General features: G+C 39.9%; 3 protein-coding genes and 1 long non-coding RNA gene across 5 annotated transcripts in view; 2 read left to right on the forward strand and 2 right to left on the reverse strand.

The window, feature by feature from the left end:
• The window catches only part of LOC117825774, a 46,155-nt gene extending 35,910 nt beyond the window's left edge, over window positions 1-10,245 (reverse strand). The window contains exons 1-3 of the long non-coding RNA XR_004633900.1: window positions 9,905-10,245; window positions 9,692-9,769; window positions 8,729-8,872 (exon numbers count right to left, since the gene is read on the reverse strand). This is a non-coding gene — a long non-coding RNA (uncharacterized LOC117825774). The remainder of the gene's footprint in view (window positions 1-8,728; window positions 8,873-9,691; window positions 9,770-9,904) is intronic.
• Window positions 1,454-9,650, forward strand: tmprss5 (transmembrane serine protease 5). The gene is made up of 13 exons (XM_034701707.1): window positions 1,454-1,671; window positions 2,507-2,645; window positions 3,296-3,376; window positions 4,671-4,784; window positions 5,158-5,293; window positions 5,515-5,628; window positions 5,736-5,779; window positions 5,940-6,102; window positions 6,256-6,440; window positions 8,260-8,358; window positions 8,473-8,615; window positions 8,736-8,888; window positions 9,452-9,650. The coding sequence occupies exons 1-13, from the start codon at window positions 1,669-1,671 to the stop codon at window positions 9,458-9,460; spliced, it is 1,383 nt and encodes a 460-aa protein (XP_034557598.1). The 5' UTR covers window positions 1,454-1,668; the 3' UTR covers window positions 9,461-9,650.
• Window positions 9,737-13,806, forward strand: pih1d2 (PIH1 domain containing 2). 2 transcript variants are annotated; one of them, XM_034701710.1, is made up of 5 exons: window positions 9,737-10,093; window positions 11,986-12,112; window positions 12,214-12,444; window positions 12,578-12,852; window positions 12,955-13,806. In XM_034701710.1, exons 1-5 carry the CDS (start codon window positions 9,911-9,913, stop codon window positions 13,093-13,095), a joined length of 957 nt encoding a protein of 318 aa, XP_034557601.1. In that variant the 5' UTR covers window positions 9,737-9,910; the 3' UTR covers window positions 13,096-13,806. The 2 variants fall into 2 exon arrangements, with proteins under 2 accessions (XP_034557601.1, XP_034557599.1); XM_034701708.1 differs by having other exon boundaries at window positions 9,738-10,093; window positions 12,563-12,852.
• Window positions 13,501-27,892, reverse strand: dixdc1a (DIX domain containing 1a). Its single transcript, XM_034701706.1, has 16 exons — window positions 27,535-27,892; window positions 27,254-27,432; window positions 20,693-20,850; window positions 20,435-20,580; window positions 18,114-18,203; window positions 17,809-17,862; window positions 17,668-17,718; window positions 17,306-17,410; window positions 17,130-17,183; window positions 16,945-17,037; window positions 16,740-16,817; window positions 15,152-15,313; window positions 14,967-15,033; window positions 14,672-14,780; window positions 14,323-14,431; window positions 13,501-14,085 (listed from the first exon to the last, which is right to left on the reverse strand). Exons 2-16 carry the CDS (start codon window positions 27,274-27,276, stop codon window positions 14,002-14,004), a joined length of 1,383 nt encoding a protein of 460 aa, XP_034557597.1. The 5' UTR covers window positions 27,277-27,432; window positions 27,535-27,892; the 3' UTR covers window positions 13,501-14,001.
• Window positions 27,893-27,920: the final 28 nt, after the last annotated feature.

Below are 27,920 nucleotides of genomic sequence, written 5' to 3' on the forward strand. Positions count from 1 at the left end.
TACAGTACGTATCTAAATAGACAATCTTTTGCTGATAGTCTAATTTGCTTAAGTCATATAGGGACGGTAGCATAAATTAAAGTCTATTTCATAAGCAGTATAAAACCCCTTACAGGAGCTTTAATGTTGGCTAAAGTCAACCTTAACTATAGTTTATTTCGCCTAGGTACAGTGTATTGATTTTTTTGACTTTGTGTTTTATATTCTATTTCCATATCTATGTAATTTGTTTCAGTTTAATAATGCTGAAATATGTTCTTGTATCCAAACTATGTGAGAGCACATGTAAGACTTCAAAGTCTGAAATAGCCTCAAACACTGTGCAAAACAGCAGCTTCATCGTCTCTACTGGAACATCCAAAAACAACAATAACATTACATTGAATTGATGTTAATGCATATTCCTGACAAGAATCATCCTCTTCAAAGGATTGCTAACAGAGAAAACCCACAAAATGATCAAATTGTAAATCCCTGTTTACCCTGCTGTCTGAGAAAACAAATTTCACCAGAAGAGGGAGACATCAAATCCCTGAGAAAACAGCGTGGTCCACCTAGCTGCTCTGTTTGTCTCTGCTGCAGGACAACCGAGCCAAATACTAATATTGTCAAACATTATTAACCTCACAATCCTGCTGATAGAAAATTCAGCTGTTGCTCTATCACATGCAATTTCCACCACTGCTGCAATGCTCATTACTCTGTGTTTGATTTCCAAATAATTCCCTGTGACACCTGTTAGATGAGCCAAATAGATGAGGGGCCATTTCTTGGATTCGGACCTGACAGTGAGACGAGGAGGAATTTTCCTCCTGGCAGGTTGTTCCCTTCACCTGCTCTCCCGTTAATCCCACATCACAGATACAGGGACATACATAAATAAGCTTTGTACCGTTGTTCTTCGACCCAAATATTCTAAATTAGTCCATTATTTTCAGTAAAAATCCAACGTGTTCTGAAGATTCTTTGATCCCCATAGAGCAGTTTTCCCACCAGAAAACGCCTTCTCTGGTTAATTATTCCTTCTATTTTTAGAGCTAATGATTCCCTTTTGAAGGCGCTCAAGAAACCTCTTCCACTGAGTTTATAAAAAAGACCATATTAGAAAATGAAAAACTAAAACAGTCAAACTGTGAGCCGCTTAAAAGAGCAAGAAGAGATGAGAAAGTCTCGTCTGTCAGCAGCAGACAGAACAGACTTCATTTCGCTCCTGAGTGTTGAGAGATGATAGCTTTGGATTCCAAATGACGGGATGGACGTGATGTGAGGCTTTTCAACAATCTGCAATAATGACCTTTTCTCAGAAGCTACAAACTGTCAGGTAATAACACGTCTTGTGTGGAAAAATGGACAATCTTTTGGCACAGGTGAAAAAATGTTACCTCGCAACTCGCAGTGTCCTATCAGTAGTCAGCGAGGAGATACTAAGACCTGGTGCAGCCTGCTTTCTAAAGGCCCCATGACACCCCAGCACAAACAACAGCCTCATTCTCTGCATCCCAGCTGACCTCATTGTCTCTTTGTGAAGGGAAAGTCCAGAGTTGCATTCTGTTAAATGGCAAATGGTGCATCAACGGCGAGTGGGACAGACCTCTCTACCTCTGGCGCGGGCCTACAGATGAGCACGGACATCGCTGGCTTTTCCTCAGGACTGTACACAGGGAAAACATGGTAAATACTACACCCTGCTACATCCATCTAATCAACACAACAACACCTCTCTGATACTGTCACCTTCACTTTCAACATCACAGCTCTCAGTAACAGCCGTTGCTATCACCTGACAAACTTGCTTTGCACTTCACATTGACTCTGCTTCTTTATTCCCACTCTATGACCTGTGCTGTGAAGCTGTATGCTTTTCTAAATTGCTTTTTACTATGTTCCATTTGTGCTACTTCCAAATCCAAAATTACATGTTTAGCTACACTTGAGCGCTGCAGTAACACGAGAGAGAGCAGATGGTATGGCATTTATTTTGATGGATTTTTGTACAGCAATTGTATAATACCAAGCCTGCGTCTCACATCTATGGAGGGCTTTATTATAATTACTGTAATACTCGCAATATGTTGCTTATAGAAGCAGCTGCTCCTCCGAGAGTAAGCCCAACCAAAACACAAACACACACACACATGCACACTCCAGAGGGATTATACTTTATGCCGAAAACACGAGCAGGAAATGTCACAACCTTTGAATTAAAATGTGTTGAACACGGCCCACCAACAGCTCTACTAAGACTTCAGTGTGAGGTGATGCAGCACGCACACACCTGTGCACAACTACAGCTCTGAGTCCTCACATACAGGCTGGTCAGCGGTGCCTGATAAACAGCATACAGTATACAGTGCTCCTCATTTAATCTGACAGCTGCACTGTTTGAGAGGAGCAGATGGTCAGCAGGTAGCTTTCCTCTCAAAGGAAGCAAACTTTTAAGATGTTATCAAACAGGTACACGCTGTACGCCAAGGCCTGACGTGCAAACTAACTGTTCTTCTTATAGAGTCTTGATGGAGACGCATTATCAGTGATTGAAAACCCGGCGGCCGTCAGTCATCCTTTCCCATCAGAGAAAACAGCAGGAGAGGCGGCGAGCAGGGGAGTGCAGGGCTGGTTTAAAGGGATTCATTCAACGTCACACGGTGAGCTCTAGCCGTCCGGTGGGAATAAAGACTTCAGAAAAAATGACACGAGATATTTATCATGCGGCTATGAATGTAAAAAAAAAAAAAAGCTGGGGACAAAAATGCCTTCTTAAAAATAGAGATGTTCTTATAAGATTGTATTTTGAAATACCTGATACAAATTGGATTATCATGGGCAGATACTGAGTATCCCTCCTACAGCAGCTTAAAAAAATCAAGATTTTATTAGAGGCAAAGAACTGACAGTTGAATTTTTCTGGCATTAACTAACATTCTAATCTGGGCAAGCAGTGCACTGCCATTTGCTATTCTGACAAGATAACTTTCCTGAAACCTCTTGATTTTTCGGGGGTTGGGAGATTAAATATTGACCCTGATTGATGCATTGACTTGCAGATACTCATTAAAGCTGTATCGGCAGCCGATACTAATCCTGGTATTGGAAAACCTCTACTTATTAGAAATCACTGCCTTCATTTCCCCTCTACTCTTAAGCGTTGCTCATGTACTAAAGCCACTTGATTCCAACCTCTGTCTCAGCTCTGTGTGTCAGCGTCTTTCATATGCAACAGCTGACATTTAACAATCGTCCTCGGTTCATGTCTGGGATCAAAAGGCTTTAACTTCAGGCTTAATTGTTGCTTTAGCTCACAGGCTGCCGAGGCTGCTGGCGGCCGTGTGTGCAGTTGGACTCCTGGGAGGCTTGGCTGTGGGTGTCTGGTTTCTAGGTGAGTCATTGTGTTGAGAAGGAATTGCTAAATTAGCTCAACAGTAGTCGGGAACTTGAAACAATGAATGTGAGAAATGTCTTGTTAGAGCCACTTGGTTTGAGGTGACTGCATGTTCGGGTCACTGCTGCTCTGTACGGCAGGCCCTGACTGGATTTATGAGGACAATATAATATCTGCAGTGGAACGTTTGAGTAATGTAATATGTCGTTACAGTAACAACTGACTGATCTGTTCATAAATCGTTTACAGTGATTGAGGACGGTGATTGTCACAGGCTTCAAACTGCAGCTCTTTTTGTCCAACCAGCAGCCTGAAACATAAAACATTTTAACATTTCTTTAACAAAGAAGCAGGGAAGCGACAAATTATCTCATCTGAGAGTTTGGGACCATCCAGATTTAGCTTTTTTTCTGATAGATGACAGAAACGATTATTGGATGGACAAAAAATGTGCAACTATTTATTGCAGCTCTAACTCACCAACCAAACATTTACCAACACTTATTTTCTTTTACATTTTTATATTTTGGTTGGTTTATTACAGCGCCCTCTGCTGGATTGACTGTTATTTACTATCTTGATATTAGACTATCTTAGCATCGGCTAGGCTAATATGTTGACTGATATTACACACTACTTCATACTGCAAAAACTCAAAATCTTACCAAGTGAAATTGACTCATTTTTAGTCACAATGTTTTATCCCACTTCATTTAAGATTCCCTTTACTTAACAAGTGACATTTGAGCAAGATACATGGAGTTGTTTTATGACAATCTAGATTTAACAATCTCATTTTAAGATGTCTTATCAAGTAAAATTAACTTGCTGCATGGACAGATAATTTCATTAGTTTTAAGAAATTTACATCTTGAAATACGTTTTGTTACCCTATATTTAAGCTACCCTTTTTTGCAGTGCACTGATCGACATAATTTATAAGTCAAAGTTAACTTGATTTGACGTGGTTTCGGTGTTTTCTGAAACCTGATCAAAAATATGGACAAAAACTTCTGGAATGTTGTTTTATAAGCTGCATTAATATTAATTAGTCTTCAGTTTAGGTGTAAGGATTGCAGAGCAGACAAAAAAAAAAGAAAGAGATTCATAGTCAGGACTGTTACTTTGATACCAAATGAAGATATTTCATTACATTTTGTCAAATTGTATCACTCTACAAGTCAGGGTCAGTCCGTCCTACACACACAGTGTGATAGCTTCTGCTAGCACACTTGTTATCCTTCAGTTTCACTCCCTAATTAAAGTCTGATTTAATTAATCTTATCTACAGTGAAATTCCTTCTGAGGCCTTCTTACTCCCAAAGTCCAGTGGGACTCGGGGACACAAAGGAGACGCCTTTCTGCAATGTGACAGAGGATATTTCCATCTCTGACCCGAGGAAAGGTCTGTGCTTCCTCCTCCCTCCGCTGATTGTTTGCCTCTCTGTTTTATGAATTAGCAAACAGAGAAGAGGGCTGCCGGCTGATTCCTCACGCTGGGTCAAGGTTCACCTCTGGAGTGATTTCAAGTTTAAACAGAAGCAATATTACCATTCTGCAGCAGCTTCTTGCTCCTCTGTGTTCACTCTTGAGATGTGCCCATTGACTCACATGAAAACATCACTCATAATGATCTGTTTGTTCTGACTGCATTAGCATAGAGTCTTGTGCTTTCTTGTTTTTTTTTTCCTAATCATTTCCCACTCATAGAGGAGGCTCGTTCATTACTGTTGACTGAGAGCTCGTCTCTGGAGCGATTTTCAATCAATCAGGTTCAGTGTTTTACAGAATCAGCCCGGAGAACTCCCTCCTGGAGATCCAGCTGGGGAAGCTTCCCACCTGGTTGCCCGTGTGCTATGAGAGGTGGAACTCCTCGCTGGGGACGCTGGTCTGCAGGCAGCTGGGTTATCTGAGGTCCTGACTGCCTCACACACCACCTCAGCTCTTAAGAATGATTGAAAGTGGAGCGCCCACTCGCTAACTTATCATTTAATCTTAGCCTGCTTTGCCAAGGTTGAAGGCTCGGTTTATTTATGATCTCCTAATACCTCATTTGCAATCTTTCTTCACACTTTATGAGTCTGAATTATCTTAATACTCTCTTCTACCATTTTTTGAATATTTTCTCTTAGCAGACTGACCAAGCATAAAGGAGTGAATCTCACTGATATCGGGCCAAACTACACTAATGGCTTTATACAAATTACCTCAGAACACAAGAGCAATCTGGAAAATATGTGGCAACTCAGGTAAAGCAATTTGTCAGAGGACATCATACTCATAATGATGCAGAGAAAATTGTGGCGACCAACACATTAATTATGCATCATTAGTTTCTCTATTTATTTTCATTTAGGGGGAGCTGTATCACAGGGAAGGTTATCGCCTTGCAGTGTTTTGGTGAGCAAATTAAAGTTAACTTTTCGTCTGACTTTGCACCGAACACCCAGCCCCAGCTCCTTATTTCTAACCCTTCAGAAAGAGCTGCAGACAGAGTGAGTGATGCTTATCACTGCAGCAGTCCAACCCCCTTTTTTTTTATGACTGGCTCTCTGTGCAGAGTGTGGGACACGAGCAAAGCTGCCCAGGATAATCGGGGGAGTGGAGGCCACGCTGGGCAGGTGGCCATGGCAGGTCAGCCTGTACTACAGCAACCGTCACACCTGTGGGGGCTCCATCATCACCAGTCAATGGGTAGTCACAGCCGCCCATTGTGTGCACAAGTAAGCCTGCTGACCTCACCAGCACTAAAGATTCAGGGTGACAGGCTCACCGTGAAAGGAGAATTATCACTCATTAACAGCTGCAGCACTCTGGACACATGACAGCTCTCTCTTACCTGACCCTGCCCCCTTTTTTCTTATCTGAAATGTCAGCTACAGGCTACCTCAGGTGTCCAGCTGGGTGGTATACGCCGGCATCATCACACGCAGCTCTTCTAAAATGGCTCAGCACACAGGCTACGCCGTGGAGAGGATCATCTACAACAAGAACTACAACCACAGAAGCCACGATAATGACATAGCCCTGATCAAACTGCAGTCACCGCTGAACTTCTCAGGTCAGCCCTGAGAGCTTCACTGTGAGCTTTGCATACAAAATATGATCTAAGACAGCAGCACTCCGAAAACACTAAAAAATTCAACACTTTGACCTGAGCTCACATTTAATTTTCTTATTCTGACGCATTTCAGCTGACAGGCCATCATCAGACCACTACAAAGGTGTTACACTTTTCTTCTTAAAAAGCAAAAGCGATTACTGCTGTCTGCAGATGAACTCAGACTTCACTTCAAACACAATCGCTCTCTGCAAACACATCATCTTAAGAAAACAGCGCTTTGAAAAAATTGAAACCAAGGTTTTCAACTGAAGGGTTCTCCAGGCATAGACCATTTAAAGACTATTTAAAGACTCTCTCAAGTATAAAATATAATGACTATAACTGATCATGACACGGGTGTGTTCATACTTCACTGTGATTGGTCAAATGCCAAAGCCATAGCAAGGGTCTGTTATTTTGCCATTGTTAGGGGAAAGGCTCTGATCACAGACTCTGGTGGACTAAATGTAATTATATCAATCCGCTTAAAGTACTCCAGTAAACTTTAAGAATGTTTCTTTAGGGTGGACAAGAGATAAGAGACAACTGAGAAATGGCAGGAAAAGTTTGACAAAAACTCCGGGTTATGCTTGAGAAACCTACAAAACTAAAGATGAGGCATGAGGTTACACTGTATGGTATGGGATACAATTGAGCTAAAGTAATATTTGGTGTAAAATAATTGATTTTAGGGCACCATTGGCCTGGCGATTTAAGTGCACACCTAATAATCAAAGACTACAGTCCTTGTTGCAGCGGTCACTGGTTCGACCCCCTGCCATGACCAGTTTGTTGCATGTCTTCTCCCCCACTCTCTCCTCCCCACATTTCCTGGCTCTCTTCAGCTGCCCTATCGAATAAAGGCAAAAATGCCCATAAATATAACTTTAATAAATAGGAGGAGTAAAAGTGTAGTGACTAAAGTGAGAGGGAAGTTATGCTAAATAGAATCCAGATAGGCTGAGACAAAGTTCACCTTGTCCGCTGTAACAACCCACTCACTGTCTATTACCCCTTCCATGTGTTACATCTGATGTGTCAAGATTCAAAAGAGATCATCTATTTAATTCAAGAGTCTAATTTCAAATTACAAATGGTTTCTACTTCATGTTATAATTCTGTAAGTTACATATTAGACCAAAACTAGCTTTCATGTAAAGGGAAAAAAGCCTGCTTGCTTTTTAACGGTCACACTGAGATTTTTAAGTGAACACAGAGGCTTTCCTTCCTCTGCAGAGGAGAAGAGCATTTTGGTGTCAAACTTTTCACACTCACTTAAGAAAGGGTGTTATGGGAGACTTGAGGGACCTGATTAAAACTGACTTGTGACCCACACTAAAGTAGACTTGAAGAAACTCATGGCTGTGATGAAAAAGTCAAAATATTCACCCTGGGTCTTTTCCGAAACACATTCACTTACCTGAATGTCATGAGGTCATGGAACAGAAATAAAGGAGTGATACGTGGGTTCACAAAGGGTGATCAGACATCTTTCTTCACAACCACAATAATTCAACAGCTCTTATTAAGGCTACCATTTAGATTATTTCAGGTGTAATCAGTCTGTAAGGAAACCATTACAAAAAAAAAAATCAAAAGACAAAACCACACCAGCACAACATTTGGATTCTGTGTGGTTGAACCACACCAGTGAAGAAGAAAAGGCCGTATAACTATTAAAATTACTTGAATAATAATCCTTATTAAATCCAAATTATCATGTTTCAACCTTTCAGAATAATAAATTAATAGCCTTCTTTTTTATCCTTGTAATTAGATACAATTAGGCCCGTGTGCCTGCCTCAGTATGACTCTGACCTTCCAGGAGGTACACAGTGCTGGATCTCTGGATGGGGATACACACAGCCCGAGGGCGGTGAGATGCTTCAACACTGTTTTTGAAACAAATTTACATCTACTGCAAGTCTGATCCACACGAGATGAGACTGCTCAAACTGTATTAAAAAATTGTATGTATTTTTTATCACAGTTCACTCGCCTGACACTCTTAAAGAAGCACCTGTTCCCATAATAAGCACAAAAAAGTGCAACAGCACCTGCATGTACAACGGTGAGATCACGCCCCGCATGCTCTGTGCCGGATACACAGAGGGAAAAGTGGATGCATGTCAGGTCAGATGCATATTTTGAACAGAGGCGTTTTAAAGTTCATTCTGCTTATGTGGTTTGTGTAGCATAATGAAGGGAGGCTGGGTGAGTCTGTCTTAAGCAGTGTTTGTGTTTACCTTTCAGGGGGACAGTGGGGGTCCTCTTGTCTGCCAGGATGAGAATGTGTGGAGGCTGGTGGGGGTGGTGAGCTGGGGGACTGGCTGTGCTGAACCAAACCATCCTGGAGTTTACACCAAAGTGGCCGAGTTCTTAGGCTGGATCTACGACATGATTGAGGTAAACAGACCTTTTAGAAATTCTGTGTGAGAAAGACTCCAAGAACTGACATTACTAAACAATTAGCATAATGGTCCCTGATTCATTTTCTTCTCACATTGACTAAGCAATCATCTACAAATCATGGAACTCTAAGCTAGAGAACCAAAAGGATATGTAATGTGCAGTAGTTCATTACCAACGTCAAAAAGATTTTTAAGCAGTCAGTAAGTTAAGTATTATGAAAATTAATGAAATACTATTACACACAAAAAAGTCATACTGCTGCTTAATTATTGAAAATTAAATAATTCATTATGCAAATAATGCTTCCATTACTCTACTTTATTTATATTTTAAATGGATGACATTTTTCAAACCAAAATAAACATGTAAAGTAAACATGTAAAGCATGGCAAAATGTCCTTCAGAAATACAGAATAATTAGAAAATCTTTATTAATTCCACACACAGCAATTATGATTGTTATAATATCCCCATCAGATGGGAAATGAAGGGAGCACAATGGAGTGTTAGAGCAGTTTTATTGACTGATTGCTAATAATTACTGTTTATCTCTGCAGAATAACTGAAGAGCGCAAATGGAGCACCACAAGCAGACTCACCTACTGATATTGCTGTTGAGGACATTTGACAATTACATTTTATCTTTTATTTTTAAATGTGAGTTATATCTTGTATACATTAAGACAGGCTGGAGACATATAAATGCATTTTTATGTTATATTTTTCATGTACTGAATAAATTGTGCCTCTTATAAAGCTGTGTGCAGTGTGATTATTGAGCTGCAGTTTAGACTTACTCCGACAGGGGGCGTCGGTGGAACGTTTCCTCACGTCCAGTTTCCATGGTGACATACAACATTAGGCGTTAGTTGATGCTTTACGAGACAGAAACGATTTGCAGTGGATTTGCTTTGTAGTTTTTACTGTTTGAAGCCCCACTTTAAAAGCAACACTCATTAGTTAGTTTATGTTATTGCACGTGTTTACTAACGCTAGAAATTTACACTTACCTTAAGATGTCCTCCACTGGCAGTACAAAAGATGTTTTACAGCAGGTGAATCAGTTTTGGTCCATGCTGGATGACCTCTCTGAAAATGACCCTGAATTCTACCGCAAGTTTATAGAGAAACAGATGAAAGACGGAGCTGAATTCAGCGCACCACCGGAGCTTGACTCTAGTTTGTGCACCGAAATAGAGGTAAGTTATCAGGGAGCATCTCAAAGTTAACTGAAGCAACAAAGCCTACAAAACTGGTTGGTTTTTTTTCTCGTATACGCCAGAGCTGGAAAAGACAGGTATGTGTCGTAAACTAATCACGAGGTTACAGGTGTACCACCGAATTACGTGACCCATGAAATTGTGGCTTAAACCGGAAGCAAAGCTGGATAAATGATTTATTTTCATTTTTTTAGTTTCATTTATTTGTTTATTGAGCTGGGACAATGCACGTTAATCAACATTAATGCATTGGGCATCAGTGTAAATGGGCCTGACTTAGCACAGATGCTCAATTTCATCCCTAGTCCCAAGGCAGGTACCTTCCTGCAGTGGTCAGACTCTATAATCAATAATATATATATATATATATATATATATATATATATATATATATATATATATATATATATATATATAGATATATATATATATATATATTTATATATTTGTGTGTAAGATATGCTTATTTTGTATCTCTTTCATTTTAATTTTAATTGCTAATAACTTTTTAATAATTGTTACTTTATAGGCTCTTGTTTGCTTTATATATTTATTTTGCACTGTCTACTCTGTTACTGTAACACTTGAATTTCCCTATTGTGGGACGAATAAAGGAATCTCTTATCTCTTATCTCTTATCTTATCTTAAATAACACAGACACAGTTAACTTTAAAACCTCACAGCTACAAATCATACGAGCAGACAATTACAAAACAAAACAAAACAAAACACAGGCAGACAAAATCAAGACTAACAAAACACAGGCAGACAAATTAGGACTAACAATACACAGGCAGACAAAATCAAGACTAACAAAACACAGGCAGACAAATTAGGACTAACAATACACAGGCAGACACTATCAAGACTAACAAAACAAAGGCAGACAAATCAAGACAGAAAACACAGGCAGACAATATCAAGACTTACAAAACACAGGCAGACAAATCAAGACTAACAAAACACAGTCAGACAATATCAAGACTAACAAAACACAGGCAGACAAAATCAAGACTAACAAAACACAGGCAGACAAAATCAAGACTAACAAAACAAAGGCAGACAAATCAAGACAGAAAACACAGGCAGACAATATCAAGACTTACAAAACAGGCAGACAAATCAAGACTAACAAAACACAGTCAGACAATATCAAGACTAACAAAACACAGGCAGACAAAATCAAGACTAACAAAACAGGCAGACAAATCAAGACTAACAAAACACAGTCAGACAATATCAAGACTAACAAAACACAGGCAGACAAAATCAAGACTAACAAAACACAGGCAGACAAAATCAAGACTAACAAAACACAGGCAGACAAATCAAGACTAACAAAACACAGTCAGACAATATCAAGACTAACAAAACACAGGCAGACAAAATCAAGACTAACAAAACAAAGGCAGACAAATCAAGACAGAAAACACAGGCAGACAATATCAAGACTTACAAAACACAGGCAGACAAATAAAAAACTAACAAAACACAGGCAGAGAAATCAAGACTAACAAAACACAGGCAGACAATATCAAGACTAACAAAACACAGGCAGACAATATCAAGACTAACAAAACACAGGCAGACAATATCAAGAATAACAGCGAAATAACTTTATCAGCTAGTTTTATTCAAAGCAGGTGCAACAGTGATATTCTATTTTATTTTGTATCTGTTGTGTGTATAATATTTTTGTGTGTTAACTGGAATGCCAAAAAACCAAACAAAAAAAACATAACCATCTAATAAACATCTGCCTTTTACCACACACAGCGAAGCTTGCCACACCTTTGTCCTTCTAAAGGTTAGAATTAGGGTGTGTTTTGGCAGTTTTTTCTGACAGAGGGTACATCTGTGTCCACAACAGGGGCCCACGAAAGGGTCACTGTATATCAACATATGCAGCTGGAAACGTGTGCCAGCTCCTCAGGATCCCAGCAGGCCTGTACCTGTGTGCACAGGAAAACTGGAAACAGACACAGATGAAGGTCAAGGTAAAAGACAAAGCTGTGCTGTGTCACAAGCTACATAACAGGTCTTTGTGTTGCATTATGAAAACAAGAGAGCTAATACATGGTGTTTTTATGCTGTGCAGGTTGTTACACAGTGTTGGACGTGGCATTCAACCCGGCAGTGCTAAAAGAATGTCAAAAAGCCAAAAATGAAATCTTTATGCTAGCCTTGAGTTTCATACAGCAACAACATGGATTGAGATTATCTCAGCAGTACAATGTCATCAGCTGTTGCCCAAAAAGTTGTCCAGATGACTTGTATCGCCGTCTTGGGTTTCAGAAGTGGCCTAACAACTCCAAACAACCAGACACAGGTATTGCCTTAAGTCTTATTGCCCCATAATAAGCAACTGATCTTTATGTTGGCACTTTTTTCTTTACAGCTCCAGTTTTATAATCCTTAACCTTATTCATCCCTTTTTTAATCCATAGTTTCCCTTTCTACAGCCAACCAGACCCCAGCTGCCCTTTTGCAGCAGATCGCCTCTCTACGCTCAGAGACACAAGACCAGGAGCCAGCGGCACAAATTATCCCCAGACCTGCGGAGTACAAAAAGATGGATTTGATCCAGGTCATCTCCTCCACATTTGTGCAGCCTCAGAAGCCAGAGTATCAACTCGGGGTGAAGACTGATACAGCAGGAGTCCCTCGCAGCTTGGAGCTGACAGTAGAGCTGCCAAAGGTTTCCTCCATGTCAGAGTGCCAGCTGAGTATCTCTAAGGTTAGTGCTTGCACACTCCCTTGAACTGCTATAATGAATCCCTTTCAAGATTCAATGTTGTTCTGACTCTCTGTGTGTGATGCATGTATTCTCCTTTTGCAGGATGATGTCCTACTGGAAGTGGAGGATGTCTATTATTTACTATTAGAATTCCCAAACATTGTAAATGAAGACACAGCATCTGCCATCTTTAACAAGAAGAAACAAAATCTTACTTTGAAGGTGGATGTTTCAGAACCTTAATGGAGAAACATGTACACAGAAGTGACGAGACCTGTTGGGAATGGGCTGAAAAGACTTTCAGACACTGAAAGTACCTAAAAAAGTTCTTGTAAACACACAATGTAAAAAGTTTTCCTCTAAAGCAAATAAACCAACACTTTCAGGGGTTTGTAAACTGATCCTTTCCCCAAATCTAAATGCTGTTTTTACTGAAACAAACTTTTCACTGCACTCCTTTGTGCTGTGTGGGTTGTTCTGCACCAGCAATGTAATTCCTAACCCAAAAACATTAATTTAGTTTAATGACAATCAGCAGGGTTTGTTTACTAATGTGTGGGTGTCAGAGTGGAGGTGCATAATGGCTAGGAGCTGGTGTACAGTGTCATTACGACTCATACAGGGAGTAATTGACGACAAAATGATGCATGCAATAATTCATGTTTATTAAAACATCAAAATTGATGCACAACAACATCATCACTATTTGGCAATCTGGAACATGTGAAAAATGTTTGTAAACACTTTATTTGAAGGTTTGTCTATTATGCACTGATTACAGCTTTTTAGAGAGCAGTGTATAACATGGTATTTCTGTAAATTGCAATGTGTTTCTTTAATAAATCAGTTTCAAGTATTACAATACTGACCATCGATATGGTAGTCCCATAAAATGTACGAGCTGTAAACAATGTTTAATATCCATTACTTTCATAAATTAAAGTGTTACCCAAATGTCACGTCTAGCTTTCGTATGAAACATTCATTTTTAAAACATGACTTTGTATTGAACTGGTGTTAGATCTATTGGTCCCAGTTAGGTGTATCATAGTTTTTCTCTGTTATGGCATCGCAAGAATTTTTTTTCAGTGGAATACTGGTCCAGTGGGAACTACTGAGGTCTGTAGTGGTGATCTCTGGTTTTCAGCTCTACCTCCTCTCTCCGTGGTCTTCCTCTACCCACGCTACAATCTTCCCCTCCCAGCCAGGCACGACGGCTCCATCCTGGAACACCTGAACAGCAAACATCCCGCATTTACATATCCAAGAAAAACACATCTATAATGCACAAAGGTGCGGACAGTGTTATTGAATTCTCTGAGATGGAAATGAGTCCTCCTGCAGTGTTTTGAAGTACTGTGCAACCACGGCTATTATTAGCATATCCTGCTCTATAACTGGCATTTCATATTTGGCTTCAGACGCTGATGTGAAAAGAAGTAGGGGCTGTAATTTTACTCCCACGCCTACCTCCTCTTTCACTGTGCCAAACTCTGGGTCGAGGGCCTTGAAGTGGTATCTGAAACTGCCTTGCCTGTCCACAGCAGTCTTGAAGTCTCGCAGTGTCACCTCACCCAGCCTGTCAAAGCACATTGTCAGTCATGATCTCTGCCCACACACACCCACACAGACATTAAGCCTGTCTAGGATTGATGTTAAACCAGCATAGACTCTGAAGCATGTGCGTAAGGCTCTAGTAATTCCAGATTAAAGCCATGTTTTCCCTGTATTTTGTTTCACATTCTCACTCACTACAAGAAAAAACTGAATATGCAATTATGCTGTGATATAAATGCATCATGGAGTGTTTTATTTTCACCTTTTCGGGATGTTGATCAGAAACGGTGTGAGGGAGCGATCAGTGAAGTAGAGCACTTTAGTAGAGACAGCTGTGTCCAACCCCGGGCTGCTGTGCGAGTGTGCCATTTCTGAGGATAAAAACAAAAACAGTAAACAGTTTCTGAAAACAAGAGTCTGAAACAGCTCCATCCTCAGCCAGTAATGCCCTCTCCACAGCAGCATGATTGAATGGCACAATTTGATTTAACAGCCAGACTAGAGATACTGCAGAGGATGACAAATCCCAAACAAAACAAAGACTTTGTTTGTCTCACTTGAGCTTGGAGGCCAGGAGTCACGGTCTGTGGAGTTGGCTCTGCGTCCTGGAGATTTAAATTCCTCCTAGAAGAGGAAACAAAACCTCATGGTAAACAGTCAAATGTCACCTGCTATTGACGCATTGTTAATCAGGTGACAGATGTGATGATAACACACTGTGCATCTTAATGTGTGTGTGTACCCCTCTGTCCTGTCTGCGCTGGGTGTCCACAGAGTGTAAGCGGTCCATGAGACTGCCCACGCCCTGCTCCAGGGTGTCAAGGGTGTGATGTTGGGGGTCATGGCCGGAGAAGCTGTCCCTCAAACTTCGCAGTGCCTCTCTGACCAGCTGCAGTTCTTCCCCCTGTGAAAAACAGAATTGTGATAGTCATATAGGTAAATACATTTTGTTTTACTGTTCATATTAAGGAAATTATTCAAGAAGCCCATTTCCAGAAAGTAAGGGGGGGGGGGGGGGGGAGTGTTTTAAAGAACCTATAAGTAACTTTTAGTTAGTGTCAGTTCTGTTCACATGTAAGTAGTGTACCTATGAAAAAGCTCATCCTGCTTTCTTTTAGCAGCCCATTATATCCATCAATGTAACTTTTTCCTGCAGAATACGTGTTGAAAAGGTTGTTTCTTCAGTTCTGCAGTAAATCGATCCGTCTGACACCTACTCTGCAGCAGCAGTCTCAACCTTTAAAATCGAACAATATAGAAGCAGTCAATCTTCTCACTGATGATATCACTGGCTTTTGTAGATCACAAAAAGGCATCAATATCAATTTCAGTCTATTTCAGTTTATTTCATAGCAATCCACAAAACCTTTACAGAAGCTTTAAAATAAAAAAGTACTATTGGTCTTAAAACTGTAATAAATCAAGTAAAAAAAATGTGGCCCCGAGTCGAGAGTTGAATTTATAATTAAAGCTCCTATGAGGACATTTGGTTGTTATTTTGTCGCCCCCTGTGGACAAAGAGGTACACTATTTCTTATCTTTCATTGCCCTGTACATGTCCAGGTAGTGTTTTCCGACTTTAAATGTAACCATTTTATCTTTAAAGAGTCAAATGTATCACTTAAAGTTAAACTTGGTGGTGGAAAATGTAAAAAACACTTTTTCTTCAAGGGGCTGTGAACTTTCTTGTCTGTCACCTACCCCCTCGCAGTGGTTACAAGCAGTAAAAATTACTGCATAGAAACACCAATTCTTGTCACCAACGACCTGGTTTGCTTTTGCATGTCATTGAGAGGCATCTCTATACATTTCAGTCTGTTTCATCACCATCACCAGCTAAAACTCCTCACAGTAGCTTTAAATGTCACATTAACCTTGTTTTAGAATCCCAGATTTTGAGTTAGTGAGTTTAAGTAATGACTTGTGTTTCAAATTTTGGTGTAGCTCATAATCTGGAGAAAGTGTATGAATAAATGGATGAATCGTTTTTATATCCATGTTGAAATTCTTACTATCCAAAACCTCTGACAGATTGCATCTTTATTTCGATACATAAAATATTCCATCATTTTTACTACCTTCTTTAGGGTTTGAATTATTCTGCTGTAATTTTCATTCAGAATTGTGACTTACATTTTTAGAAGTTGGACTCAGTATTTCATAGTCAGGACAATTAATTGTTACTTATATTAAAATGTGGACTCACTGTGATTTATTTTATTCCAGTTGTGCATAGTTCCAAATCTTTAAACTTAATTTCCAGTCCATCAAAATCCACACATCAAAAATCGCAGTAAGATATAGGAGCGAAAATAAAGAGATGTACATACTGGTGCACTGTGCTTGAATGCAGCAGGGGAAGATGTAGCCACTGAGTTACTGTAACCACCGCTTTCATTCCTGAATGACTGTAAAATAGATAACAGTAAATGTAAAAACTTAAACAGTGACAGCTTATTTTATTATGTATAATTTATTCATCTTACATTCAAACATAAATGTCTGAATAAACTTGAAGCATGTCATGAGCCCTACCCGCCCTCGGCCAACTTCATGTGCTTTATGTTGAGCCTCGTCGAGCTTCTGCTGCTGCTGCTGCAGTATTCTGTCCTTTCTCCCAAGCTGCTGCTGTTTTGACAAGAAAGATGGATGACAGAAGTCTGTACACACATTTATGTCTCCAGAGAATGCACCAAAGTGTAAATAATTAAAGAAGGTACCTCATATTCACTGAGGAATTTGTTCCTTTCACTCAGCTTGTGTTTCAGCTCTTCCTGCAAACCAGAACATCAGCATGAAAAACAAATAACACATTTCATCCCACATATGCCTGCATCCACGGGTCAAGCAGGTGAAATATTTTATAGTGTCAAACGGAAATCATGACTTGTCTCACATTTTCCCCTTCCAGCTGATCTTTGGCCATGTTGCTCCTCAGTAGTTCCTGCTTTAGCTGCAGCACAGCATCCTCCTGCACTGCCAGACGCTGCTGCAGAGCATCCTAATGAGAGAGCGAGGGAGATCAAAGAAACGTCCAGAGAGGACCTGAATACAGATAAAGCATCCTCCACCTGTCTTACGGACAGAATACACCCACCTCCAAACTTCATTACACTTAAAAAGTCATAAAAGAATATCATGTGTGAGTATTACAAACTGCAGAATTGTCGGTTTGAGCTCGCGCAAGAGAGGAGCAGATTGAATTATATCCTTTAATCCGGTTTAATTCCCACTCAAAGGACAAAACCAGAGGTTTACCTTGATGGCCTGAAGGTGGCGTGCCTCCTGTTTGTGTCTCAGGAGCTCCCTCTAAGAACCACACAAATGGACAGAGACATTAGAGGACTCTTTGCTCAGCAGCTCATCTATATTAAACCTAATTACATTTACTTACTGTACCTTGAGATCAAGGCCTTCCTCCACGCTTTGGTCCAGACGACTGCGGATTAGAACCTTCAAAGAGAGAAAGAGTGTGAGCGGTGTAATTAGAGAATGGAAAAATGTCAGGACGTATGAGGAGGCAGTGGGGCTGCATGACAGCGGGCGAGCAGATCAGAGAGATTCAATAGAGCTCTACTGTAGCTGCTCTGGAGAGGAGTGATGGCTGCAAACATCATCACAACAGAAGGCCTGACACTGACACTTCACACACAGCGCACTGAAACTTGTTAGTTTCTCGAGTTAGCAGAGAGAGGGCACTGTACCAGCTGCTGCTCAGCGTTTGTCCGGTTATCTCCGAAGCTCACAGATCCATCCTGGTCCTCCTCAGGGAGGGAGCCATGGAGCAGCAAAGCCTGAGGACAAAGACACAGACATGCTCATATATATAGAGACACAGTGTAAAGGCTTGTGAGAATTCTTGTTAAAAATACATGACAGAGGAGCCAGATTTATTTCACACACTACTTTATATTTATGAAAAGACAGTTTGGGGCTTTTACACTTGGCTGCACGTTGACAAAAGGCTTCTGAATTCAGATTAAGACATGCCTACATTAAACTGCAATAAACTGTATTTGACAAAAATAACATACCAGCCCTCAAACATACACAGACCTCAGATTTCAACCACAAACATACTTGATATATATTTGGACTGAATTATCAAATTGAATCGGGGTGAGCCAATATTGGACAGTGAAGTCTGAAAATTAAATCTCTTAAATATGAACCAGTTTGCTCAGTTGCCATATTTGCTAAGTTGGTGTCATCTCTCTCTTGTATTTACTCAGTAGTATTAATTTAGTGTTTAATATCAATTACTGGGCAGCAGACAGAGCTTTAAGCTTATTTATTCTCAGTTTTTATTTTTTCTTCTTACATGTTTAACCAAACTAATCCATGGAACAGACAAGAGTCTACATTGCTTAAAAACTTCTGTTTCCTGTTCAGCTTCATTGGTTTAAATAAATATCTTAGCAGAAATTAGATGTGAGGGAATCAAGAGGACTGAAAGCAAGCTTCAAAACTCAGAATCAAAAATGTAATAACAAACATTTGGTCACTAATCTGTTCCTTAAAAAGACAAACACAAAGACAGAACTGCTCAGCTCTTCATTAACACTGCTGAAGTGTCAGACATGTGTTGTACATAACTCCAGAGGTTGTGGAGTGGGTGGCTAATGTTATGTGTGTGTGTGAACACACTAACAAGCAGGTGGAGATAAGCAGGTACTGTGTTAGAATAGTGCCAGATTTAGAGCACTTGGGCTTGGCACTCTGAGGAAACGAAAGTCCAACTCCAGCGTTTCTCTGGCTCTCTCTCTCAGATGGACTCTTCTCAGCCAAGCTCCTGGATGTGTTTCTGTTGTTTGGCTTCTGTTTGGTTTTGCTTTATAACACCATACTTTACACTTCACCATATCACACAGTACCTTTAACAGCACTAATGGAACTAATAAAGACACTCCATCTCCGTGACAGTTCCTTTAGTTGTTTGCTCTACAACCATAGCCCGAGTTAACACCTCAAACGTCTATTTTTTAGTTCTGTACAAAGCATTGAATTTTTGGTCCCTTGACCACTAAACTTAGCTGAATACAAAGATGGCTCCATTAATGTTAATATATTGTAACTGTCAGAAAAACAGACTTTTTATGCAAGCATATTCTGTTTGGTGAATACCTGTATATAGAATAATGTGTGTAAGTGCAAAGAGCATGTCCCTCCACTTCGCTTGTCTTGTCACTGGTTCAATCATCATTATCACAGAGATTGATTTACATAATAATTACATTTACATCATACATTTGCACATTCAATTGCACGATTACAAAAACTCAGTAAGTCCATTACTCACATATGCACAATATTTTTATTGATATTTATATTTTTATATTTATTAATATTGTCTTCTTTTTTAATTGTGTGTTCTTATTGTGGCTTTATTCGGGACCTGAGAAACAAAATTTGTTCCATCTCATGCGACAGCTTGTGTTGGTATGACAATTAGAAACCTTCAACCCTTGAATCCTTGAATAATATTTAAATATTAGTCCATATGTATATTGATGCTACACTGTAAGAATAAATATTAGACAGTCAGCCTGATCAGCTATTAAATGAATTACATATCTTATCATACTAATAGGGACAAAAATATATCCAGTGAGTCATTCTGATGATCATCCAGTCCAATCAGGTACCCCATGCAGCTGAAGGACGTCACATTTCTTGTCTGCTGAATGTTTCAACAGAGCAGCAGAGCAAATCAAGAGCAAATTAGTTGGTAAACAGTAACCTTGCTAGCATGATAATGAAACTAAAATGTGTTTTACTTTTTTGTATTTTCTCAATTTAAATCTATTTCTCGTAACTGTTTTTCAAAATCGACTTTTTGTTCATTTCAGTGGCTGTCAGGCATGAAGGAGGAGGGTCATGAGTCAGGAACCATGAAGAAATCTCAGTGGGTGTTATTTTTGCGCTCTCAGCTTCCTCACTGTATTTATGGCCTGTTTACCCTCAGTCAGTGTATTCATATAGCAGCAGTACTCTTTGTTTTCAGTGGTTAACCAGCAAGACTCACCTGTAGGCGGAACACCATCCTCCTTGCCTCCTGCATCTCCTTCTCCAGCTGCTCTTGGTGGGCGTCCAGCTGCTCCTCCCAGGACTTCTCCTCTTCCTGCCCATCCTGCCCGAGGGATGGACACAATCCACACAGAGACATCTCCTCTGAAAAGAAGCGACAGAGTGAACAGAAAGGATGAGGCAACAGAGGCTTTCTTTTATTTGTAGGGATTCATTCGTATCTTGCTATACTAGAGTTGATGTGCAGCCAACCAACCTGCGACTGATTTCTTCTCTGTCAGCTCAGATTTGTCATCCCGAGGTTCCCCCTGGTCCTCAGACTGATCATGGAGTGTTTCCTCTTTGGGGGTGTCAGTGGCCTGGGTGATAACATACTCCTCTTTGGGGGAGTGAGCAGGGCTGGCTGAGCTGAGGCTGAAACAGATGGCAGGCACAGGCAGGAGTGAGTGTTTTGCATCTCCTGCCAAACAAACGGCAATAAATAAACCCAACCACATAAAATGGAGATGTACGCTTAAATAACTCCCCAAGGAGCATAAAAATGTGAATTAATCCCATCTGGGCTAAATATTTTAAACCATATCCGTTTTAAACAAGTAGAGCCCATAGGAATACAACGTATCAGAAAGACTGTTTAAGAAAATGTATGAAAACACAAGACAGAACAAGATTGAAACCTGCTTGGCAAATACACAGAGGGAGCAGGAATGCACGCAACTCTGTCATTTTTCGCACAGGAAATTCTTGACATAGTTCACTCCCCCTGCAGCCATAATTTCAAAACATCTTCCTGCTATGTTTTTCTGAATCTCTGTTTTTGCTGCAGCTTCTATGACAATGCATTTTGTGTTTTTTGAGAGCATCTCAGGCAGCCTAAGGTCACGCCGGCTGTCATCTTCACTCCCCTGTGTTTGTAGAAATACTTTACAGCCACTGTGACCTGTGACCTATGGTATTATGCATGGTCCTTTAACTGGGGATTCCTCCTCTTTGCTTCTGTGTCTGCTTGGAAAAACAAGCATGCATCCGCGGAAGCAGATCTAAACTCTTTTCCAGAGAGGGAACAGAAAAGTATCACAATAAATCACGCTGCTCCTCAGGCCAGGAAACTAAGACGGAAAAAATAACTCTGGACTTCAGAGTGGGATAAATCTGTGTTTACAAACCAAGAAATCCCTGGAGGGATTCAAGGTCTAACATGTTATTTCCATACATATGCTGATTTAGATTGCAGCTAATTAGATTATCTGCTTATCTAGTAGCATGACTGAGCATGAGAAATAAACAGAGTAGACAGTTAACACTAACACTCATATTACCCCTCAATTTTTTAGTTCACAGCCTCTTAATGGTATAACAGTGCACATAATCCGGTGACTGCCTGTATTTAAGTACACATAAGTTCTGGATCTAATCCACAAAAAAAGACTATGATCTGGATTGCGGCTGTGTGAGTCTATTCTTAGGAGGAATATTGTGACAGATTGGTAAGGGCTGGTTATGGTTCAAACTGTGGTTGAGACTGCAAAAGAAAGAAGGGCTGTGAGATTTTCTGATGCAGATTGAATGCCAAAATATGCTAAAGCACTGCAGGGATGGCAATGTCTAAATTCAACAATACTGCCCCACCCTTCTTATTATAAATTTCAAACTAACTGAATTAAGACAGTACACATTATTCAACATATTAGCACAGCGCATTAATGTAAATGTGCCCGGAATAACACAATAGCTGAACTTCATCTGTAGTCCTAAAGCAGGTCCATAACATAAAACTAATTATGCAATTACAGAACACCTCACAGGGCAGATTGAGGCACGGAAAAGCTCACAAACAGTTCTGCATACAAAATTGAACCATTTGTTACATCACAAATAACAGACTCATATGCAATAAGCTGGTTAAAATGCATCAGGGGTCTGAAGCCCCCAGGAAAGAAGGAAACCGATGTAATGCATGAGTACATGAGTGGTTTGTTCTTAACCAACGTTAGAGGACATTTTAATGTTTTTAATTAAAGGTTAAGTAGCTGTCGCAGTAGCTGATATATGTTGCTAATTAGTTCCAGGAGTGTGTATATCTGACAGACAGCAGCAATCAGAGGCGGTCACCCCCTTTGAAATCTGATTGGCTACTTCAGAGTCCGAAATTATGATTTGCAAATTGCCTTGTCAGAGGCAGGAATTATGTTAAAATCCAGTGGTTCCCAAGTGGGGGTTGCAAGACATTGAAAGGGGTCGCCAGATGCCCTCCAAAAAACAATAAGAATTTAGAATGATCTAAAATTTCATTTTCTATCCATCATTGTCAAAAAAGATATACAATATATAACAATATTGTAGCTACATCTTAGATGAAATGATACAACTAAAAACGTCATCAATTTGCTTCTTTTCTTGTTGCCACATTCGAAGCTTGATCCTTAAGGCAACTGGACTTGGCAGAAATTCTTGAAGACGTTGTCTATGGTTTCACCTCTCCTCTGGGTGTGTTCAGGTAGTCACAAAGGAACACACCCATGACTGTTAATGGGCTTATATTTTCTAGCTACTATTTTAATATTTTCTTCCCCAGTCTGGGCAGAACTGAAGAAGCCTTTCGGAGGAGAGGTGAAATGTCTTCAACAATTTCTACCAAGTCCAGTTGCCTTACAGATCAAGCTTTATATTACCATGACCTTGATGACTGAGAACCTTCACAGACTTTGTTGCCACATTAAATAATGAGGACATTATGTTGCTTCTAGTCTTTTTTAAATGACTGTAAAATGTGTAGCTTTTTGGTTCGGCCTATTACTTCTTGCATGTGGCTGTGAGCAACATCTCAGGACAGTGGAGTCTCCAGTCTCTTGCACTGTTATTCCAGGGTCGAAGACTAAAATGTTTGAGAACCCCTGTTAAAAATCGACTACGTGGGCCATGTAGCAACAGACTGCTAGTAGTTTTCTTTACATTTAAATGTAATAATAATAATACTAATAATACTAATACTACTACTACTACTACTACTACTAATAATAATAATAATAATAATAATTATAAGAATAATAGTTATAAGAATAATACTTATAATAATAAGAAGAATAAGAAGAATAAGAATAAGAATAAAAATAAGAATAATACATTTTATTTATAACCCACTTTGCATTCAGAAATAATGCAGCACATTTATTTTTGTTGGTACCTTTGTTGGGAATTTTTTTTAGAAAACACCTTGTTCATCTGTTTCATAAGGCAGGTGCGTAGCAGAGGTATCAGTCCTTAAAAAATAAAAAATACAAATATGCGTGCTTGATAACACAAATGTCATTAGTTCCCTGTTTTGTAATGTTGATCCACTACTAAAGGCAAAAATTGCAAACAAACTCCTGCAGAATAACTGTAAAAAATACATTTATTGGCAGTATTATTGTGCTTTTTTAAAGTAATTTAAATGATCCTACACAGGTATATAATATATCTATGATATCTTAATGTTAGTATGTGAAGTAGATATGATAAGTGCAAATATAAAGGGCAAAAAGGTTTTTATGTGCACAAACATCATGCTACCCTTGTATAAGTCAGTGCTCCAGCTGGGCCACAGAAAACACCATTTGCCTATTTTTAGTGCTACTGAACAGTTGAAAGGAGAAAACAAACAGTGCTGGGAGCTAAAAGGCTTTGAAAGTTCTTCTTAATGTTCCGTTCTAAAAGGATGAAAACATGGGGAAGAGAGAAACCTGGCAACATAGAACAAATACTCCCCATGTGTGAGCTTAATGCTAACATCTAAGTCATCTAAAACATCTAAATGTCTCAAAAACAAAGGAAATGCTGCTTGATTTTCGTCAGATCCAACCATTCAAGGCACCAACTGTCATCAATGGATTTGCTGTGGAGACAGTGAATCAGTATAAATACTTATGCACAATTCTTGATGATAAACTGACTTTTAATGCTAACACTGACACCATTTGCAAAAAGGCCAATCAGAGACTCTTTTTCTTGAGGAAGCTGAGGAATTTAATGTTGACAGATCACTTTAAAACATATTTTATTGAGTCTGATTTTAACTTTTACAATGACCTCTTGGTTTGGTGACCTCAGCACTTTAACAAAAACAGGCTGGGTTATATTGTCAAAGTCTGCCAAAAGATCGTTGGCACTAATCTTAATGATCTTGGCCATCTTTATCAAGTTAGAGCCACACAGAAGGCAAAGGCCATCCTTGAAGACCCTCACCACCCCCTTTATTCAGAGTTTAGACTCGTGCCAACAGGGAGGAGGTTCACATATACTAGGAGGGCCAGATCAAACCGATATCTAAGATCATTTGTGCCCTCAGCTGTTGGGTTTTCAAACACACTGTAGGACCTTGCCATTCTACATCGGATTGTGGCACCTTTGGTCTAATGTGCAGGAAAGAAGATGTCATGATGTGTATGGATATGTATTTAAATGAATGTGTGAACTTGTGTTTGTTATTATGTGTATTGCTTGTGTGTATATGATGTGTGTAGGACTGCTGTTGCAAACCAAATTGCCCATTGGGGCCAATAAAGATGTTCTAATCTAATAATCTAATCAACATGCTAGCCGGTTTAAAAAGATGTTTTCTAGCTTAGCGAGTTAACCAGCTAACACCATAGCTCTGAAAAAATGATTCATGTGAAGTTGATAAGAATGTTTTGAAAGTGCTGAGTTATAAGATTATTTATTTTAGCATATCAAGTATAACAATGACTTATTAACTCATGAAGGCACTAAATGAGAAATTATGAAAGCTACTTAACTTTACAGTGTTATTTCAAATAGATACATCACACTTGAATGTGTTATTAAGCTGTTACCTAAATGATGGGGGGTAACACCGTGATGGTGTTAATGCTGACTTTACAGGTCCCAAAATATATTCTGTACTTCTTTCAAGCAGCCCAGCACCTCTCTAGGTAAACACCCGCATGGAGTCAACTGTTGGGCATCAGTTCACATCATGAAAGCTAAAGGATGTAGCGTTCTGTCATAGATGTCGCTGATCAACATCCCAACCCACCACCTTCCTCAGCCCTTTGCTAAAACTTTCAAGCATCAAAAAGAGTCTACATCTTGCCGTGAGCTACAGTGAAGTTTCAGATATAAATTACACTTCCACCCGAGTTAGATCACTTGAAAATTGTCTTGGCTCCACTCTCAAAGGGAGGAACTTCAGACAGTTTCTTCCTCCCAGTTTGTCAGGAAGAGTAATTGCAGCAGGTCACATCAGCTGAGCGTCTTATCAGATGCTGCTGTGATTATCCCCAAGTCTTCCTGCAAAGGGGATCAAAGTAGCAGCCTCCAGCTAATCTTGTCGTTGCATATGATGACATTACCAAGATATCCTCTGTCATTGTCTCACGGTCCATCAGGTCAATAAACTAACAAATTTGCTTTGGACACTTGCTGCTAAACTGTTGTACAAAAAAGAACAAACACAAAGGCTACAGATAGATTTGGAGCATATGGGTTAGCCACAGATTAGCGCTGGGATTTGCGTGAGATGAGCCTCAAAGCTACAGATTAACAGTATTTGATCAGCAGGGTTGGAAAGTTGTCCAGGGTAAGGTACTTTAAATTAGTATCTCTGTTTTACACTGTGTTTTTCTTTTGCTTTGCTCTGTTTAGTGGTAAATGTTGTGCTTCATTTATCTGTCAGTGATTTCTACACTAATACAATTTTAATCTAATGAGATATAAAGGACAGGTGAAGATGAAAGCAGTGTTAAATATGGACTCCTTTAAAGCATTGTATGCTTTAGATCCCTTGTCTTTCTATTTTAGGCATTTTGCCTATTTTAAGTAATTCCACTGCAAAAATAGACGCACCCTCTTAACTTCTTGGATCTCTCCATTTCAGTACATTAACCAGTTTGAAAATGCAAATCATAGGTTACATTTTCAGGAATAAAATAGCATGATTTGAGAAAAGCTTAAAGACGAGTCCCCACTATCAGTATGACGCAGGGACCCATGTTTGTTATTCTATCCTAGATGAACCACCTTGCTACCCTTCAGTGTCATCATGTCACCTTTAGGGTCCATCTTTAAAAGTATTTCAAAGTAGACTGACTTAATCCAACTGCAACAAACTTGAGGCGAGTATAAACAAAAACATGAAACTTCATCACAGAGGACTTTTTTGCAATGACACATCAAATTGTAATACTTTTGTTTCGCTTTGACTGAAGAGACACTTCAGTTTGGCACTTTTACTCATGCAACTGAGTACTACTCTCAACACCAAGCACATTACACATCTGAACATTGACCTGACTTTTATTTAAAAGTGTATTTCAAGCATCTACACAGTTATAGGCCCTGTAGTTGGATAAGCTATCAAACACTGAACAAAGTCTGGTAAAAGTTGTTGACATTTTTAAATATTCAGCACAAAAGTAGGTCCAATTAAGCAGTAAATTCTTCATTTATGATTTAAAATTGCAGTATTTTCATTTGACTCATGAAATGGATGAGCAGGTAATGGAAGTTAGGGTTGTGGTTGCTAGGCGATAGCAGCTGAGCCTCCACAGACACACAGAGACACACCCACACCTCCTGCTCTGTAAACACTGAACAATAACCTGCACAGTTAAAGCATCAAAGCCACATTGTTCTGGTGGAATTGATTACTAATGCTAACACAGAGACTGTTGTGCTCAACAACATAAAATAACATGCATAGCCTCTTGAATTGTAGGCCTGCTGTGTTGTATAACTCTGCTACTGATGCGATGCAGACAAAAATAGCAGCCCGGAGCGCCATTAATGTTAAAATGATGATAAAAAAATCAGCTCTTACCATTTCATCTGTTTGGCTCCCATGCTGCTGGATACCGGCTTAACCTCCCATACAGTCAGAGTCTAGCATCTGGGTGATGCTCTGCCTCTCAGTCAGGACCATCGCCCAAACACAACCAGAGGCAGCAGGGAGGGGAGCAGCCCTGTAAGCAGCAACACGAGGAGCCTCCGCGACGCACACTGTGTTCAATCAGAAATAACAGCACGTTCAAATGCTCTCCAGCTGCATATTTTCAAAAAACATAAAGCTGCAAATCCCTGAACCCTTCCCCTAAATCATACCACGGCTCAGGTCGTGTCTGGTTGAGAGAGAGAGAAAGAGAAGGAGAGAGAGAGAGAGGGAGAGAGGATTGGTGCTCAGCAACACCAGCAACTGAAGTCTGCCTGGTTTCTCATCGCACACACCAGCTCCCATTCACGAACACAATGTTTTCTGTTCCTTGCGGACATGAAGTGATGCAGCTCTCGTGCATCCTTTTCACCCTGTTTTTGCTCCGCCGGTCTGTTTTCATTTATTCCCTCAGCCCTCCCTCCCCTCTTCCTCCCCTCTGTCCCTTCGGCTCGGTCGCCCTGGCTTTGTATCAGTCCTTCCTTCTTTCGTGAGCGTGGATGTCAGACATGGCTCTGTCTGGGTGTGTTTACCCTCCCCCTCCCCTCTCTCTCTCCTT

This window comes from Notolabrus celidotus, chromosome 14 (genome assembly GCF_009762535.1).
Source record: "Notolabrus celidotus isolate fNotCel1 chromosome 14, fNotCel1.pri, whole genome shotgun sequence".
Classification (NCBI taxonomy): domain Eukaryota; kingdom Metazoa; phylum Chordata; class Actinopteri; order Labriformes; family Labridae; genus Notolabrus; species Notolabrus celidotus.

Bases quoted from the DNA above. Each gene is read 5' to 3' on its own strand.
- tmprss5 (XM_034701707.1), top strand. The intron at 6,103-6,255 runs GTAAGCCTGCTG...CTGAAATGTCAG, and splicing joins GCCGCCCATTGTGTGCACAA to CTACAGGCTACCTCAGGTGT. The intron at 6,441-8,259 runs GTCAGCCCTGAG...CCTTGTAATTAG, and splicing joins GTCACCGCTGAACTTCTCAG to ATACAATTAGGCCCGTGTGC.
- pih1d2 (XM_034701708.1), top strand. From the start codon at position 9,911: ATGTCCTCCACTGGCAGTACAAAAGATGTTTTACAGCAGGTGAATCAG. The intron at 10,094-11,985 runs GTAAGTTATCAG...TGTCCACAACAG, and splicing joins GTTTGTGCACCGAAATAGAG to GGGCCCACGAAAGGGTCACT. The intron at 12,113-12,213 runs GTAAAAGACAAA...TATGCTGTGCAG, and splicing joins AGACACAGATGAAGGTCAAG to GTTGTTACACAGTGTTGGAC.
- dixdc1a (XM_034701706.1), bottom strand. From the start codon at position 27,276: ATGGGAGCCAAACAGATGAAATG. The intron at 17,719-17,808 runs GTACAGTAAGTA...TGTGGTTCTTAG, and splicing joins AGGAAGGCCTTGATCTCAAG to AGGGAGCTCCTGAGACACAA. The intron at 16,818-16,944 runs GTAGGGCTCATG...TCTATTTTACAG, and splicing joins ATGAAGTTGGCCGAGGGCGG to TCATTCAGGAATGAAAGCGG.